A 17,161-nucleotide genomic window follows, 5' to 3' on the forward strand; every position below is an offset into this window, starting at 1 on the left:
ATGTCCACAGTAGCTAAGGCTGGTCAAGGCGCCAAATTGACGGTGCACTGGTAAGCCCAGCCGGTTGCTCGCGCCATAATCGTGCAAGTACAAGCGCCGTGACCCGAGAGCCGCATTCGCAACCCCAACATCTTCAGCTCCGCATCGTAGACTGATAATGACACAGGCTGAATGAATCTCGGGGCCAACGCATTGTTTGGCTGCTCGAAGAACTCAACCTCGATTATGATATCAAAATCTATTTCAGGCAAAACAAGCGTTCGCCTCCAGAGCTGAAGCAGGTTCACCCTCTCGGCAAGTCACCAGTAATTACTATCGAAGCACCGAGGTTGGAAAAACCATTGGTCCTAGCAGAGTCTGCCGCGATAGTCGAATATGTCTCGGACCACTTCGGGCCACAGCTAATCCCAAGACGTTATCCGGACGGAAGTGATGGTCTCATCGGCGCGGAAACCAAAGAATGGTTGCGGTTTCGTGTAAGTGCGATCTCTTTTGCTATCGGTCCGCTCGCCTTGAAAAGTTCCAAACCTGCACATCTTCAATATCTAATAATGGGTATTCCTCGACCACGACAAGAGCAAGATTCAGATATCTTGCTTGAACGCTGCAAAGCGCGTGGTGCTTGATTCAAAAGCAGTGGCACTCTTCGTCATGTGTCTGGTGAAGGAGGTGAATGAATGAGCGGTCAAGCTTGGCCCCGGGCATAACGGCCATGTTCTTGCAACCCTTCGTATGAGTCGCATGGTTAATCTTGTGTTAGTTTTTGATGCATTATGCCGAAGGCTCCCTCATGCCCGTTCTACTTACCGGGCTCCTTACGCACAACATACGCTCGGCTCCTGTACCTTTCTTCCTCAAGTTCATCACCAAGAACATCGCCGACATGGTCGACAATAAATATACACTCGCAGAACTCAAGCTGAACCTTGATTACTTGGAGGCTCTTCTCGCCGAATCTCCCGATGACGAATTTCTCTGCGGACCGAACCTCACGGGAGCTGACTTCATGATGATTTTCGTTTTGGAAGCAGCGGTGTTATTCAAAACACTGAACGAGACCAGCTATCCAAGGCTGTATAGCTACGTCCGCCGCATCCAGAAGCGGGATGCCTACAAACGGGCGGGCGATAAGGTTTCGGAGGCCAGTGGCGTAAAGTACGTACCTTTCTCGGAAACCAAGCTCGCGTAGGGAAGACGGTTCGTGCGCTTTGAGTCGCAGTTCGCTCTCAGTCGACGGCCGTTTCGCGGCACGTCACAGCTCCAGCTTTTCCGTAGATGCTGCGTAAATGTACCTGGATCAAGGATCACCTGTAGCTCGACAGTAGCGTAAAATACCCAAGTCGGTGCTCGCGCTTTCAAGCTCCCTGACCGCCGTGTTGATGCCTGTCGCTCCCGAGGCTTGCCAGCATTGCACTCACGTCAGCGATGAGGCATAAGGCAAGCTTCCAGATGTCAGCCTCAGCCCTCGAGGTCTCATCCTGAACGTTCGTCCCCATATCCGGGAGCTCCTTGGCGCGATGTCAAGCTTTGCACCCGTTGCTTCGCCCGAAGACGCCCTCGTCCGACTGTACCGCAGATGCATAGGAGCTTGTATATATGGTCGTGGAGATGCGCGGAACATGCAAGCCACGTCCAGACGACAGCCGCTACGACCTCGACGCGCCTGGTTCACACTTCGGCCCCTCGCCAATCCATCAATTGCTCCTTGGGGCCGATTACATACGCCGCGCCCTTCTTGACTAAAGCACCAGGCTAAGCCATTTTGAGCACGCGTTCCGAAAGCTGTACACGCGAAACTTATTCATCATTCCATCAGCATCCCTCCAGGAGAATTCCTCTGCACTGCTCGCAGTCTCCTCGTCCGTCGCTGCGACTGCGCAGGCAGGCCTTCACAGGCGATCCGTTCCTATGCCTGAACAGCAGCGCGGTCGCACATCCTCTCGAGACTTTGCATTCCAAAGCACTGACCAACCCTTTGCCCACCCGTTCGGTGGAGCAGAGGGAGCTCCAGCTCCCCAGCAAGCCTTCTCCGCGCAACCACACCAGCGTTATGAGACATACCCAGCTACACATGGTTCAGTTGCGCCGACAACGCTCACTCAAGGCGCCCCAGTGGATCAAACATTGAGCTACTCGGAATTTGGCGCGCCACAGGGCTCCGCGCCGACCCCAGGAGCTCCAGCACAGTTCCCTGGCGGCTACGGCTTCAGCCCTGGTGGGCCGTTGGCATGGGATTGGGGAAATGCGATTGACTTTACCGACTATACCCCTCATTACGAACCGCAGGGCGAACTTGCCCAAGAGCTCCAGGCCCAGCAGGCGCCAAAGACCGATTTCAGCATCCCGCTCCCAATCACCAACACCGACACAGCTCGCCAGCCTCCGCCACAAACCTCTGCGCACCCTGTAGTCGTTCAGGATCCACTTCCACCACCTCCGAGACCAGCCCAGCGACTTTCCGTCCAAACGGGCATGAAGAGAAAGGCGGACTCGGAGCCCAATACTGGCATTCCAGAAGCTGTAAATGGGCCGACCGAGGACAAGTCGTCCAAGCGACAGAACAAGTCGCGAGCCTCGTCTATAGCCTCCGCGGCTTCTCCAGTCGTGACAACCGCCACCGCGCCCGAACCGCGCGCACCTGTATCTTTGTCCGCATCCATGACCGCACCGGCGGCCCTCGAAAGCACCGCTCAGCTAAACAATGAGGCACAGAAACGTAAGGAGCCAAGCAAGGGCACTGGACCGCAGGGGCGCGTCATTGACGTCTCGACACCCCGGCGCGTCGTGGAATCGCGTGGGGGAGCGGACATACTGCCTTCGGGTAAGGTATTTCCAATACAGATCGGCTCGGAGCTTTTCAGGCTCTCTGGAGCGTCCATATCGTCGGATGGTGAGTACAACGCTGACTCCCTATCAAAGCTAAGTACAAGCTGACTATGCAAGAGCGCCCTCGTACTTCTCCCATTTCTTTGGAGAGCAGATTCACAGCAATTCAGGTCGCGCTGGGGACATAAGGACATTGTACATCGACCGCGACCCTGACACGTTCCGCGACATTGCCCTGCATCTACAAGGGTACCATATCAGCCCCCGCGATGGTGAGCACTTCGTGCGATTGTTCGCCGATGCGCAGTTCTACTCACGTAAGCCTGACGATGTCCTCGACTCCGCTCGCCGATTTGACTGACTCCGCGCAGTGCCTCGACTTACAAAGCAGTTGTTTAGCACCGACATCTTCATTCGCATCGGCGGCGTTCCCTTCCAGATTCCACGTGATTTATTCTCATCGCCCGGCGACAGTCCCAATTATTTCTCACTCGGCTTCGCGCAATTCTTCTCCACGCCCTCGGAAGTCTTTCCTGGGCTTGATCGCAATGCGCTACTTCGTCCACCCTCCATTTCGCCGCCTTCGGTGCCCAATCGAAGTGGAGAGACATTTGGCGAGCTAGTCAAAATGCTTCAAGGATATCCTGTGGAAATTCGCAACGATGCACATAGATCGCAGCTTCTGAGGGATGCACGATACTTCCATCTGAGAGGGCTCGAGCAGAGACTCATACCCTGCGAAATTTCCTATAATGCCCAGAGAGGTCAATCCGAAATTTTGATTAGGTTAGAAGACTTACGACAATCTGGGGTTTCGTTCAGGCCAGATATGCCAGCGAGCAACCCAGACTCCGGTTCTGGCTCCAACGCTCCTTCGCAGCTGGGCGTATCGCCTGCTCCGTCCAGCAAGCCGACAAGCCCATCGCCCTCACTCAGTAGCGCCCGCTTCAAAACCGGCACAGTCTCGTACGCGCGGCCATACACAGACGATCATGCCAGTACGAACATCCTTATCCTCGAACTATCGTCCAACGAATCCACCACACTGCACCTCCCTGTAGACCCTCCACGGCCGACATCTTCCTCGAAGTCATTTACCCTCAACTTGAGAGCCACCTTTCATGGAAGCACGCTCGCCCGTATTACGTCGCTGTTCTCGGTCATAGCGTCAAAAATGGGATTGCCTGCGACGCAGCCGCTTGGTCTCATGATGATGCAATCCGGTGGTGGCGTGGCCGCACAGCCTGTCTCGCCCGCCAACTCGGGCGTGAGCGAGCGCCGTGTGCGCGTCCGGCTAGACCCAGAGTGCTACCTGGAAATTGACAACGCACCTGCCGAGCTAGCGCTTGATGGGGACACAGGTCGCGTGGGCATACGGCGCAACGATGGCGAGCGCTACAAGCGCATCAAGATGTCAGAGGACAGCGCACACTACGAGACGTCCGCAGAGTCTGGTGTCGATGATTGGATCTGGGGCGGAGCAAGAGACAGTGAGACCATTATCAAAGATGGAGAGCAACTAGAGGAATCCATCGTACTCAAGAGAGCGCATTGGAAGATACGAGTGGAGAACGTGGATGGGGAAGCTACGAAGATGAACGTTGTGTTATTCGGCGTTAGGATCGAGGGGTACAGTGGGGAGAAGGGGCGAAATCAGGGACGCGGGTTCTTGGGCAGTTGATTGTGAGCTTAGCTAGCGAAGCGATTTGTTTCGATTGAAATTTTGCATACCAGACTGCGTGGACATAGCTTGATGTTCACGCCTCGTACTGCAATAAGCTTTTACTACTTGTTCGATAGCCTTTTGTGAATTTCATCATATCGACCAGCACTGAGAAATCATGACAGAGTCCTCGTATGTATAATCAGGCTCTTTAATATGAAAAGGTAGATGTTGCTATCGAAAAGGAAGTAAAGCGAACTGAAAACCCATACCAGCCCCTCACACCTCTCGCGTCCTTTCACTAGCGCTGTATACGGCTCCGTATAATGTCATCTCCAAGCCTTCCAAAAACCCTCTACATAATAGCACACTACCCCGAGCTTAGCTACAGTCACAGCCGTGTTATCCATCCAGGACCTTTCCCTGTGGCATCCCTTCTCCTGGTTACCACCCGGTCCGGGATCGTTCACATCCAGGTTCTGTGTAATATACTGGAGAGGCGCGCGGGCTACTATAGTAGTTGTTTCTATGGGTCGTCAGTGTGAAATCTCGGGAGAGGGTGATGGGGTAGGGGAACTTACTGTCGGTGAGCGTAAGGGAGGGCCTGAGGGCGATGGAGCGAGCGTCCGGGTTGGTGATGGGTGTCGCGACGAGGGGCGCAAAGAGCGCGATAAGATGTAAGAGTGTAAGCAACATGACTATTATCGTACGATCTGTGTTTAAAGATGAAGGTTAGATCCGACGGGGCTGGACATTGGGTGGGGTTGTACTTGCCTAATATATGCGGTACTGCGGCAAATTGCAGATGCAGGCTTAGGCATGATGCTGCTATATATTCGTAATTCTAAGTCATATAGACGTCTTTCTGTTGGCGGTAATGGAGGTCGTGCCAATTAGGATTGTTCTCTTGTACAATGAGGCCTGCGGGACGACGCGCTTTGTTGCTCGCTCGTCACTTCAACCCTTAATGCCATTGTTATGCAATCAGAACATAGAAGTTGGGATGCCGATAGGCAGATCATTTGTATTGCCATTCGTATTTTTCTTGGGCTACACTGCAGATATCTGCCACATCATGCTTTGACTTGGACATCCTGTCATCCACGCGCAGGTGTAGGTCATGGTGCAGAAGGCGGCGGTCGTGGTTTCCACAGAGATAGCTTTTCCGGCTTCTCCACAGAAAATCTTCAGAGGACTGTAGTCTCAGAACGATATTGATGAGGCATACCTACGTAGCCAACGTTGGTATGAGACCCACACATCTGCGCACTTGCTATCATAATGGCTTACTGGACCATCTCCGTACCTACCCAGTTCAGCCACTAGATCATGATATAGCCCTTCTCCTGAAACGTCGTACTGCTACTAGGAAATCTTTTGCGTGTTCTTTTCCAGTTGATGGAATGGCCATATTCGCGGCATTCGCGAAGCCATTCCATCCAACCTTCGGTACTCGCGAACTCGTGCGACAATCGGCAAAGGCACTTCCAGATCTCTTACACATGCCAAGGATACGTGACTAACCAAGGACCACAGGTAGCTCGATAGTCAGCTTCCGCTCGAGCACATGCCTTTCTCCCCTTTCAGACTTTGCTCTGCAATCTCTATGCGGAGCGCAACCCATGTATAGCGTGCGCCTCTTTAAGCAACACGTCGTTTGAGTAAGTAACGAAGATGTTGACGTAACAGCATAGCTAACCATGTCCTGTCACGCACGACAAGCCTTGCCGGAGTCGTCTTCGTAATCCGTATCGGATAGCTCGAACGACCTAGATCAAGCCGGGTACTGTACGCCCTCCGATCCACGGCTCACTGCGCAAGGCTAACGCCGTCGGGTGTGTCACATAGTGAGCCTGGCGAAGCCCAAATTTAGATGCACTTCGTCTCACAATGTTCAAGTGTACGCTGAAAATTGTATGGCAGGGACATGGCACGTTCGAGGTCCTCAGTAAGGGACCGTCGGTCAGCCTCACATCGGATATGCTACAAGGTTCCCTGGTACGGTCAACCCGCTACTGGCCGCATCATGGCTAGACAGCGCCCAATCTTGAGAGGTTTATCGAGGAAAAGCCTCATTATGATGCGAGTCTGTAGATCTATTGAGCCCAGGACGATGTTGTAAGTGTACTCAGGTCCCTCGAACGGAGTATAGCGCAAAATAGAGTGTGAGCTTCTCCTCGGGAAAGATTACGCGAAGTATATATCTAGACTGGTATACAGACGGCATCGAGGTCTTGGTGCAGAGCCTATAGGAGTGTACTTCCTTAAAGCAGAGCAGTAGTTTCACCCATCTGCACACCTCGTTTACAAGAATACCATTAGGCAAGTGATCGAGACCTTTGATTTCGTTTAGTGCCAAGCGTGACTGCAGAAGACAGACACTGTGCACACTTGCGCCTGCACAATTGACGCAATAGTCGACACGGCCATGTGAATCAACAACAAATGCTACCACAGCTTCGATTGAGTCATTTCCATGGACGTCCATCTTAAGAATGACGTCTGGTGCTTCTGGTTGGTCGCCTATTTCTTGTTTCGTTCCGATGTAGATTTGACAGTATCCCCATCCATGTTTGCGCACTGGTGACCACGCTCTTGGGTGCAGCTTCAGTCAAAGAGAACAACCTTGAAAGGCTTCCCTCCCCATGCCTCTTACCTGTAAAATTGAGACATGCCGGTGCTGTTTCATACAGTTTATACACAGGTAGGAACGACTTACTCCGACCATAAGTACTACACCATCACGCTGTGTCATATTGATCATGCTGGACAATCAAATATGGTAGGTGACCCAGATGTTATCGCGAGAGATCAGATATATAGAAGAGCTACTTGATCCGTTAAAGCAATCAAGGACTCCTGTGAGATTTCGGATTTAGTAAGATGCTTGAACGTAGGGCAGACGCCATAAGCCCTATCCGGATCGATCCGTGAAATTGTGAGACCATGCGAGACTGTGTGAGCTGCGGCTTGCATCTCCAAAGAACACAAACATTGGACTCGAAACGCAGCAGTGGTATATGACATCTACTGTACGGCCTAGCTGTCTGGGACGGGTCAATATGATCGTACACCAAGTGTCGTCAGATTTTGATGATCTCGAAGTCTTTAGAACGTCTCTTCCTCTTAGTGCCTTGGCAAGTCATTGCGTAGGACGGAATGCACTTATCCCTTCTCCTCGGCCAGGAAACGAATGCTATCACCCAATTCTCAATCAGCCACTACCATAGTGTGTCACCACCATATGACCCTTGGTCCACCTCTCAGATTGCTTTCTCATGTGTTTACGCCTCTATCTGTGCGATACTTTCACGCATTCCTGCCGCCATAATCCCTTGTTCATTTGCGTATTGCAGCTTCCATCAAGGCTATCCATCCTTTCCCGAGTCATTTAAACCATCTTAGAGCATGTTCTTGCCCAATATGTATGGATCACTAGCACCGCTGGCGTTGGATATGCCGCTGATCCCGTTCATGATCTCTTCGCGTGTGAAAGGCATGCTAAGGTCCGTCACGCCTTCAGCCTTTCCCCAGTATTCTTCACCCCTACATACCTCGCATAGAAGCGTTCCGAAGCGGGCAACTCCTTTCTCCCTCACATCTTTGAGGCAAGCATAATGATACCATTGGACGGAACACTCTGGGTTCCTGCACTGTACTATCCGGACTGTGCCTGTCTTTGCAGGTCGTTTGCACGAGCAGATCGCTTGGCTGGGGTGAGGGTAGAGGTCTTTAGGGGTTATCTCAAATCCTGGAGTAGGCCTGGCGGGGACTGGAGAGGTGGACTCCTTCTGAGCTGGCCAGGTATAGTTGCCATGTGCAACAGTATTGCGGGGCGTCTGATGAGTGGATTCCTCGACATCTGTCGCTGGTTCTATAGCCTCGGTACTCGCCGGTAGCTGAATCGACAGGCTACTTTGAACTCGACCGATAATGTTCAGATTGCAATCTAGTTTACCTCCAAAGCAAGGCTGATTGCCATCATAGATCTCCCCATTTGTGCTACCTTCCGTCTCCGTTTGCGAGTCGTATTCACAGTGCGTTACAGGACGCTCTGAACGGATGGGCCCATAGTCTGCCATTGGTGCCGCTTCGAAGGAAATGCCCGGCTGGTGTTGATACTCTTGAGCAGGTCCCAGTGGGAAGCCAGCAAATGCAACCGAGTACTTCTCTTCTTTAGACATCGTAAATGTATCTTGAAAAGGTACGTCAGCTGGAGGATCCATCCTGTGTCGCGTGAACGAAAGGGTATTTTGTTCGTTGACAGTTGGTTGAATGGGCCCGTTGGACGATGGTGGTGTCACCGCGGCAAGTGCATTGATCGACGTCCACCCGGTGTTTCTTGTAGGCTGGCGCTTTTGCGGGGCAAACTTATAAGTTTGATCAACGGCACGAAGAGTGATTTGAAATGCTGGGCTAGAATTGTTATACTCTTGGTCGGGTAACGGATCGCGCCATATGTCAAACTTATTAGAGCGAGGTCTACCCCGAAGTTCGAACGTCCCGTCCATGTAAGGGACCATCTGCTATACATTAGCATGTCTAACCCCGATCGACCTTAAGCATAGCACCTACAGTCTCGTACTCGGCTGGCGGCTTTAGTGGTGTAATGGACTCTTCCGAAGTCGAAGAGTCTGACTCGCTTAGCAGATCTTCCTCACTCGCGTCGTTGTCGTCGTTGTCGTCAGACTTGGTGAGCGGCCAAGGCGGAGGTACATCAGCATGGACGATGTTCGGATCTTGTTTCATGATATACCAGACCTCGTTGCGTTCGTTTGCAATGAACAACAAACACTCGAGGCAAAACCTCAAAGGGTTGCGCGGAACGAAATTGCTGTTGGCGAGCGAGAACTTGTGTAGCAACGATTTGTTTCGGCGATACAAGGTGAACCAGAGAGATGTAACGTCAAGAACGGGATCCAATGTCATCCAATCAACCAGTGGCTCGAACGTAACCTCGTTTTCAGAGTAAGGCTGCTCAAGCTTCTCATGGATGTGCTGACAGAGTGCGGAATGACAAGGTCGCATTGATCGAGGCTGAAGGACAAATACCGAATTTACTACACGAATTAGCAGTTGATCATGTACACGTTGACGTGCACTTACTTTTGGAAAAGGCTTTGGCAATATATCGCACAGAATTTGCTGCAATGATACATTCCTCTGTGATTTCACCATCAACACTATTGGTAGCTATTGCTACCATCTGTGGAGCTCGCACCACACTTTTCCCTGCAACTTGGCAAGGTGTTGAGAGGACACTTGCTCCACAGGGACGGCATTTCCGAACTCATCTTGGATAAGCTCGCGGGGAAGTAAGGTTTCCAGACGCTGTCGCATGGCCTGCATAGCTTGCTGGCCTTCAGTTGGCATTGTATAATGTCCTGCATAGTGTGTTACACTGGTGTGATAAACCTTGTCGGCGGAGGTGTCGACGTGCAGTTGGTTGTTCAGATCTGCTACAGATTCCGCCTCGCCAGTGCTAAGGATTTCGTGTGTCGTAGAGTCGCTTCTCGGTCCGCTGTTCATAGAACTACTCGTAGATGTCCAGGTCGGGCTCCAATTGCTCATACCGCCTGTCTCATGGCTGCCGGTTGGTTCTGGAAGGCTGTGGGGCGACGGCGGCGACTCTGCGAAATGTTGATTCTGTTGTTCCATACTCGCCCTGCTTCGTTTACAAGGTCAGCTAGAACTCTTCAATGGAGCAATCGTATAGACGGGGCCACGACGTGGTGTGATGCAAGGCGTAGCTCCAGAAAAGAAACGAGGCCAGCGCGACTGTCAACTGTAATTACGATAGAGGAGAGACAGGTGAGCTTGCCAAGACTCTGGGAGCTCACGGTGACCGGGCAACGGTCCGAGTCAAAGTGAATAGCAAACGCAGCCAGTGCCCCACTTTTCCTTAGGCGCACTTTAGACATACACGTATAGTACAGACATATGCTTACGTCCGCACCTCCTGATGTTCTCCGTAGGTAATTGAGGGCCCTGATGCTGGAGATCACCAGAGTCTCTAAAAGCGTCGAAGTCTGGAACAGTTGGTATGTCAACAACGAGAATCAAGGACTTTCACGGATAACGGCAATATGCAGAAAAGCGATATGTTGTCTCAATTTTGTAGACTTGATATCGAATTCACCATGCACAATGCCCACCATCGATACGCAGATCCTGTCACAGAAGATCAGTCACGAGACAGAATCCAAAGGAGTACTCTGTGATAGATTAAACTTACTGCTCCAGTCATGTAGCTCGATCCATCACCCAGCAAGAACAGTACTGCTGCCCTGTACTCCTCCACCTGGCTGATCCTGCCCAGCATGTTTTGTTCCGCCCAATCGTCTACCAATCCAGTCACCTGTGCCTCTTTAGTCAAGGCGGTCTCAATGTGACCTGGACTGATCGTGTTGACCCTGATCGGGAGGTTAACCTTCCTCTCCGGGTGTCCTGCAGGGTAGTACGCGAAGGTATTTTGAGGATGCCCCCATTCGCCGGCGAGCGACCGCGCTAGCTGATGTAATGCAGATTTGGAGGTATTGTAGGCTGCGCTGTTGATACCCTTTGTCACTGTTAGTCAGACGATCAGTGCCTCGAGGTGACTCGTACTTTGTTGCTGTTCCAGCCACTCATGCTGGCGATCAAAACAACACTCCCAGCCAGATTAGCGCGATGCAGTTCCTTACCTACAGCTTGTGCCATGAGAAATGTCCCTGCGATATTCACATCAATGACCTTGCGGAAAGCATCGATAGGGTATGACGTCGCATCAAATACACCTGAGATGCCTGTGCACGCGACTAGGCCACGCAATGGATGTCGAATTTGTTCTCGGATGGTGTCGAAGACTGGTGGAATAGCATCCGCTTCGGTAACGTTAAGCTGGTGATACCAGGCTTTGGTGCCATTTGCTGCAGCCGTAGCCTTAATGTTGTCTACACCTGCATTAGGGATGCGGTCGGCGAGGCGTGGGGTCCTATGATGTACTCCATTGGTCCCTCGCGGCTCTTGATGGCAAATCGATGAAAACCACGTCGCCGCCGCTTTCCAAGATCGCTTTGCCAACTGTAGAGCCCACGGCGCCAAGGCCGCCAGAGACTATATGACCTTATCAACAACAGTCGAGCATTGGGACATGAACTTTCACTAACTCACGATGGTCCTCCCATGCAACCTAAAGAGGTCCTTTGTCGGGAGCTCAGTTGGCGCTGGATGTGTCATTGCGGTCAATATGAAAGAGGAATGTATCTGGACATGTCATGTTGAACGTCGACGCATTTTTCAATCTAAATAGTCTATCTATCGAGCTGACATGGGTGATCGGGGCGGAGTCGGATTCGGTAAGAGATGGTGCGGGGACGGGAGCGACGTCATTAGTCTCAACGGTTGTGAACCTGCCAGCTGCTTTTGTGCAACTTCCTTCGCAAACTTACTGCCCACGCGTAGACCCTGCTTATGCATTATTGTGTGGAAGCATGACCGTTCCAAGATCAGACTATGTTACTATGTGTTAGTTCTACCCCTCAATCACCTTGACCAGATTGATGCGTGAATGTGATTGTGGTATGGCATCAGAAAGCACCCATATCACACAATCCAAGTTTTGGACTTGATTCTCTCATTCGCAGCATATGTTACATCCTTTGACTCAACAAGAAACACTAAAGAAATTCTAGTCTAGCTTGATACAAAGATGCGCAAGTACACTACACTTTTATGCCTTGGGCTCGACAGCTTGCGGGTAGTAGAAGAGCTGTTTGGGGTCATACTTCGCCTTGAGACTTTGAAGCTTGGGCAGGTGCTCGCCGTAGTACTGCTGCTCAGCCTCTTGACGTGGGAGCCTCGCATCTGCGTAGTTGATGTACGCGCCCCAGTCAGACCTTGGGATGGTGTCAGTGACAGCGTCGACCCAGCCGTCGAGGAAGCCGAAAGAGGTGGCAGGGTAGGTCTCGTTGTTCTCGTAACGGTCGTAGAACTGGATGATGTAAAGCTTGTCACGGTGGGGGTAGGATGTGGCGTCCTGGGGCACCTTGGTGATCTGTGAGTTCTTGCCGCCGTGCATGTCGAGCTGGAAGAACCAGAAGCGGTCAACGACCTTGTTGGCGACGTCGAAGTAGTAATCGACGAAAGCCTGGGCGGAGGTCCCGTTCAAGCCCTTGAGGGTCAAGCTCTTGGCGTAAAAGTTCTCCTGAGGGCTGGGGTGGATCCAATCAACCTCGTCGTAGTTGGAGTAAGAAATCACGGCCTGGATCCAGTTGAGAGTCACCGGCTCAGAGACGTTGTATCCCTTGGGGAGCGTGTCCAGGAGAGGTTGAAAAGCCTTCTGCCACTGTGCGGGAGTACCATAGTAGAGACCCTCAATACCGGGCTGGCCCTTGCTGTAGTCCCCGATACGGAAGTTGACTTCGCGGGGCTGGATGTTCTTGGCGTACTTCTCGACAGCCTCCAGACCGGCAACAGCGGTGTCCTTAGTCCATCCAAGAGAGAGTCCGAATTTAGTAAGGGTCTTGGGTGCTTCAAAAGTGCTTAGCTTCCACGAAGCAACAATGCCGAAGTTCGAGCCCGCCCCCTTGATTCCCCAGAAAAGGTCAGCATTTGAGGAGCTGGAAGCCTCCTTCACGCTTCCGTCAGCCAAAACAACGGTAACGCTCTGGACGGAATCCAAAGCAAGACCGTGCATGTGGGAGCTGAATCCGAAACCTCCGTGGAGGAAATGGCCGGAAACACCGACACTGTAAGTCGTTAAACAAGTGATACTCCAAGATCTGAGACTCGCAACTTACCCAGGGCAAGTGCCATGAGCGATGGCACGTCCGTACTGCTCGTACAACACGGTTGCTACGTGGCCAAGCCTGGCTCCAGGCTGCACAGTCGCGAGGTTCTTCTCTGCGTCATAAGTGACGTTGTACATCTGGTCGAGCTCAACAACCAAGTGGCCGTTCTCTCCACCAAACCCGAAAGATGCGTAACTGTGGCCACCTGACTTGGCGGAAACCTTGATGCCGAGCTTCCTTCCGCACTTCACAGAGTCCTGGATGTGCTTGGTAGTGGTTGGGACCGAGATGGCGGTGGGTAGGTAGGGCAGACGGATGTTGAAAGGTGCAACATCTTCGTTCCAGCCCTCCGAGCCCTTGACGTCGATTGGGACAGCAGCATCAGTAAGACACTTGTCGATGACAGCCTTGGCAACGAGCGCTTCTGCCGTGGAGGCAACCAAGCCAACAAGAAGAGTAGAGGTGACACGCATGCTGGGCAACAAAGTAAAGACAGTGGCCTGCGGACGAACAAACGAATTCGGAGGGACAGGGTAACTTTATATCCTTGCGCTGACTTACGCATCTTGTCGATATACGTACTGTCACCAGCCTAAGCGACCACTGGCCTGGATTTGTGATTATCAGGTGCACGACTAGGGAGAACAAGCCACACTTTCTGCCAAGGGCTTTGCAATATATCAGCAAGTAAGCGGAAGAGCAGTGGTTGGCCAAGGGATCCGGACCGGTTCTGCCTACAGTAAGGTGAGCAGTGACCTTCAGTGCATCGTAGGAATGCGTTTCTTCGTGTTCGTGTCTGGAACGAGGATTTTCGTTTCTAGCAGCAAGCGTTGAATCCTGCGGAGCGGTCGTTGGACCTCGCTACCGGAATAGTGCACCATCTAGAATAAATCCACGTGCGTTAAATTGTAAGATCTCGCGTGCAGGATAAGGGACGCATCGCATTGGAAGCTTCGCCGGCCCGCTGTTCCTGGTGCCTGGATGACAAGCCGGTTAAAAGCACAACGTCCCTGGGCGCCACCGGCAGGCCCATTTTCTCCTGTTGTTTACCATTTTGCTGCTCAGCTACGCAGCTAAGCACGCGGCGTAGTCGAGTATAACCACGTCGCAGGTACGATACGCCGCACACACGCAGTAGCTCTCCAAGAGCACGTTTTCGTGAGGCTTCCCGGCAGCTAAATCAGCGCAACGCTTTGCGGAGATGGTTCCTTCGTGTGGGGTGTCGGCCTTGGCTTCGACGGCTCAGTGGGGTAAGCACCTCATTCGGCCCCAATACAGTCTAACTCGACCTCAATCTGGGGGTTCACCTCACCGCCCGGACAAACTCCTGCCAACAGGTGGGCCGGTTCGACGGGCCTTCTGATGCTACAGCATTCTCACGAGGATTTCGCAATTTTAGTGTCGAGTTCCCAAGGCCTTGATGATGGCTGAGTCGAATTGGTGGTCAGCTGCTGGCGTAAGATGAGCCCCTTCATTCACAAGGCGGGAAGCAATACCGGGTGTGCGGAAGCGGCTGCCCGCAGAGAAATCTCGATGCCAATGAGACCTCTCCTGTGGGCCCCAACGTGGTCGCTAGGTAAGCCGTCAGCGCGTTAAAGCTGATGCTAGTAAAACGTGTAGGATCGTCTACGGGTTCTTCGGAGCGGTGGAACGCATACGGTCGTACATACGCGCCTGAAGTTTCGCCTCTCTAGGATCCAAGGCCGGTGCTTTTGTCCGCAGGCGTATTCTTCACTCTTGGCCCTGACGCCTCGAGAACATGCCAAATACTCAAGCTTCAATCTCACATGTTCTTTGCTCGGTTTCTGGAAGGTAACTTTGTTGGATGCGAATACTTCAACAGCTTCTGCCTGCAGTCTATTCGGTTCTAGCGTGTTCAGCCTTGCGAATCTTCCTTGGCCCTGCTTTGTTCCGGCAGACCTTCAATGCCGTCACTAAGTGAAACACTCACGTTAGCATGGGTTGTCTGAATCTGAACCAAACCGAGCCTAGATAGCAAACGCTCTTTTCACAACGTCAGACTACCACCGTGACGAGGTGTGACATGGCTTCATCCGTGCTCTGCTCGTCACCACGCCTGTGGTAGAGAAGCTTTCTACCGTTGACTTATTCGCAGTAGACAGGAATTGCTCTTTGGTAATGTTGCAATGGTATGCGTTCCAGGAGTCCCATTGGAGAACATGAGTGCGGGCATGAGAGGCGCATGTAGGCCCGTTGCATGCACAGACAACTGTTTCTTCATCGGCATGCGGGGTACATTGTACAGCGTGTGTAACCGCAGAGAAGGAGAGACTTTCCACGACCAAAGCGAGCTTCCGGAACAGACAACCTGGCGAGAGACTTGGCCCTACGTTTGATTCGGATGTTGATGAGCGAAGCGACGTGGTGTCGGTTAGCGTGTCGTGAGTGGACTCGCGGCTCGTGCCCAGGCGCGTCCCAAGACGACCGCGCGAAAAAAGTTCAGGGAGGCAGGCGCGTCCCGAGCTCCTGCCGTGCACTCCACAATGGCGTCGCTCCTTAGGAATGTCCACGAGTACTTCGCTCCACCACCACCAACAATCATGGAGACTATCAAAGAGAACCTCCCAGCGTCGCCAAAACACCCCTATTTCCCCGCTGAGTCCACAATCGCTGGCTACCTTGCCAATGAATACAACACCCTCGAGCTCGTTTCGCTGTTCGCGGCTGGATGCACCGTCATCTTCAGCTTGACCTACTTGACGGTGAAGAAAGTGCGCCCGACTCTGCCACTGTCCGATCTCGTCGTCATTCTCTGGTTCACGCTCTGCGGCTTCATCCACCTTTTCTTCGAGGGTTACTACGCCTACAACTTCCGAACAATAGGGGGACACCAAGATCTGTTCGGCCAGCTATGGAAGGAATACTCGCTCTCCGACTCGCGGTACCTCACCGCCGACAGCGCATTTGTGCTCTGCATGGAAAGCATCACGGCGGTAATTGCTGCCCACTGATTTTGAAAGACGACTGTTGACAACTCAGGCTGCCTGGGGGCCGCTCTCCTTTCTCACGGCTGCCCTCATCGCCGTCGACCACCCGCTCCGTCACTCGTTCCAGATCATCGTGTCGCTCGGCCAGCTCTACGGAGACGTCTTGTACTACGCGACAAGCTTGTTCGACGAGGCGATGCTGGGTCTCACGTACTCGAGGCCCGAGGCAGCGTACTACTGGGGATACTTTGTCTTGATGAACGCCTTCTGGATCGTCATACCCTTCATCTTGATCTGCAAGAGCGTCAGTGCCTGCTCGAGGGCCTTCGCGGCGCTCAACACGGCAGAGAAGCTGCTCAATGGAGGTGTGCAGAACGGCAGCGCGAAGAAGCAACAGTAGAACATTGCTCTTACAGCGTCCGGCCTCGGGAAGACGAGGATACACGATCGCGGTCCGATGGCATGAAATCGCCGTACTGATACTGGGTTGTACCATGTCAGCTTGAAGAGGAGGCTGGGGCGGCGGGCATCGTTGTAGGCTACGGCAGTGGCATTGTGAATGCGGAACATTGATACCCACACCAGAGCAAGCTCACAAGCTATTAGACTAGATATATTTGTATTAATTCTACCGACTTCGATTCATCGGCTCTGCGTCTTCGTGCGTGCATACAGATCGTCATCATGGGCGTCTCCGGCAAGTGGAGGGCAGCCGGACAAGGGTGTTGGGGCGTGTGGAACCACGCGGAGGTACGAGCATAACCCAGAGGCTGGGAGCGATTACTAGCAGACGTCAAGCATTCGATGATATGCTTACTGGCGAACGCACGCGCAATCAAGCACTTGCGAAACATGATCCAAGGTGGCTGTCAAGATCGATCTGCTTGGTGCGACCGGGGTCCTCGAATCCATTCGCTTCTAGCCGGTTTGTTTGGGAGCGGATCTTGGATGCA

General features: G+C 52.6%; 7 protein-coding genes across 7 annotated transcripts; 3 read left to right on the plus strand and 4 right to left on the minus strand.

Moving 5' to 3' along the window:
* GTT1 (bifunctional glutathione transferase/peroxidase) lies at positions 1–1,189 on the plus strand (the record flags this gene model as incomplete). Its single annotated transcript, XM_056209501.1, has 3 exons — positions 1–50; positions 167–476; positions 761–1,189. 3 exons carry the CDS (start codon positions 1–3, stop codon positions 1,187–1,189), a joined length of 789 nt encoding a protein of 262 aa, XP_056076323.1.
* A 719-nt stretch (positions 1,190–1,908) lies between these two features.
* On the plus strand, positions 1,909–4,507 carry N0V89_000682 (uncharacterized protein; the record flags this gene model as incomplete). Its single annotated transcript, XM_056209502.1, has 3 exons — positions 1,909–2,890; positions 2,997–3,143; positions 3,198–4,507. The coding sequence occupies 3 exons, from the start codon at positions 1,909–1,911 to the stop codon at positions 4,505–4,507; spliced, it is 2,439 nt and encodes an 812-aa protein (XP_056076324.1).
* Positions 4,508–7,890: 3,383 nt separating this feature from the next.
* N0V89_000683 (uncharacterized protein) lies at positions 7,891–8,673 on the minus strand (the record flags this gene model as incomplete). Its single annotated transcript, XM_056209503.1, has 1 exon — positions 7,891–8,673. One exon carries the CDS (start codon positions 8,671–8,673, stop codon positions 7,891–7,893), a length of 783 nt encoding a protein of 260 aa, XP_056076325.1.
* Positions 8,674–9,031: 358 nt separating this feature from the next.
* On the minus strand, positions 9,032–10,018 carry N0V89_000684 (uncharacterized protein; the record flags this gene model as incomplete). The annotated part of the gene is made up of 4 exons (XM_056209504.1): positions 9,032–9,487; positions 9,542–9,549; positions 9,596–9,672; positions 9,693–10,018. The coding sequence occupies 4 exons, from the start codon at positions 10,016–10,018 to the stop codon at positions 9,032–9,034; spliced, it is 867 nt and encodes a 288-aa protein (XP_056076326.1).
* Positions 10,019–11,071: 1,053 nt separating this feature from the next.
* N0V89_000685 (uncharacterized protein) lies at positions 11,072–11,707 on the minus strand (the record flags this gene model as incomplete). Its single annotated transcript, XM_056209505.1, has 2 exons — positions 11,072–11,462; positions 11,661–11,707. 2 exons carry the CDS (start codon positions 11,705–11,707, stop codon positions 11,072–11,074), a joined length of 438 nt encoding a protein of 145 aa, XP_056076327.1.
* A 493-nt stretch (positions 11,708–12,200) lies between these two features.
* Positions 12,201–13,733, minus strand: N0V89_000686 (uncharacterized protein; the record flags this gene model as incomplete). Its single annotated transcript, XM_056209506.1, has 2 exons — positions 12,201–13,218; positions 13,270–13,733. The coding sequence occupies 2 exons, from the start codon at positions 13,731–13,733 to the stop codon at positions 12,201–12,203; spliced, it is 1,482 nt and encodes a 493-aa protein (XP_056076328.1).
* A 2,031-nt stretch (positions 13,734–15,764) lies between these two features.
* Positions 15,765–16,608, plus strand: N0V89_000687 (uncharacterized protein; the record flags this gene model as incomplete). The annotated part of the gene is made up of 2 exons (XM_056209507.1): positions 15,765–16,187; positions 16,261–16,608. The coding sequence occupies 2 exons, from the start codon at positions 15,765–15,767 to the stop codon at positions 16,606–16,608; spliced, it is 771 nt and encodes a 256-aa protein (XP_056076329.1).
* Positions 16,609–17,161: the final 553 nt, after the last annotated feature.

The sequence above is a fragment of the Didymosphaeria variabile genome, assembly GCF_027946475.1.
Source record: "Didymosphaeria variabile strain IMI 356815 chromosome Unknown scaffold_1, whole genome shotgun sequence".
NCBI classification, from domain to species: Eukaryota; Fungi; Ascomycota; class Dothideomycetes; order Pleosporales; family Didymosphaeriaceae; genus Didymosphaeria; species Didymosphaeria variabile.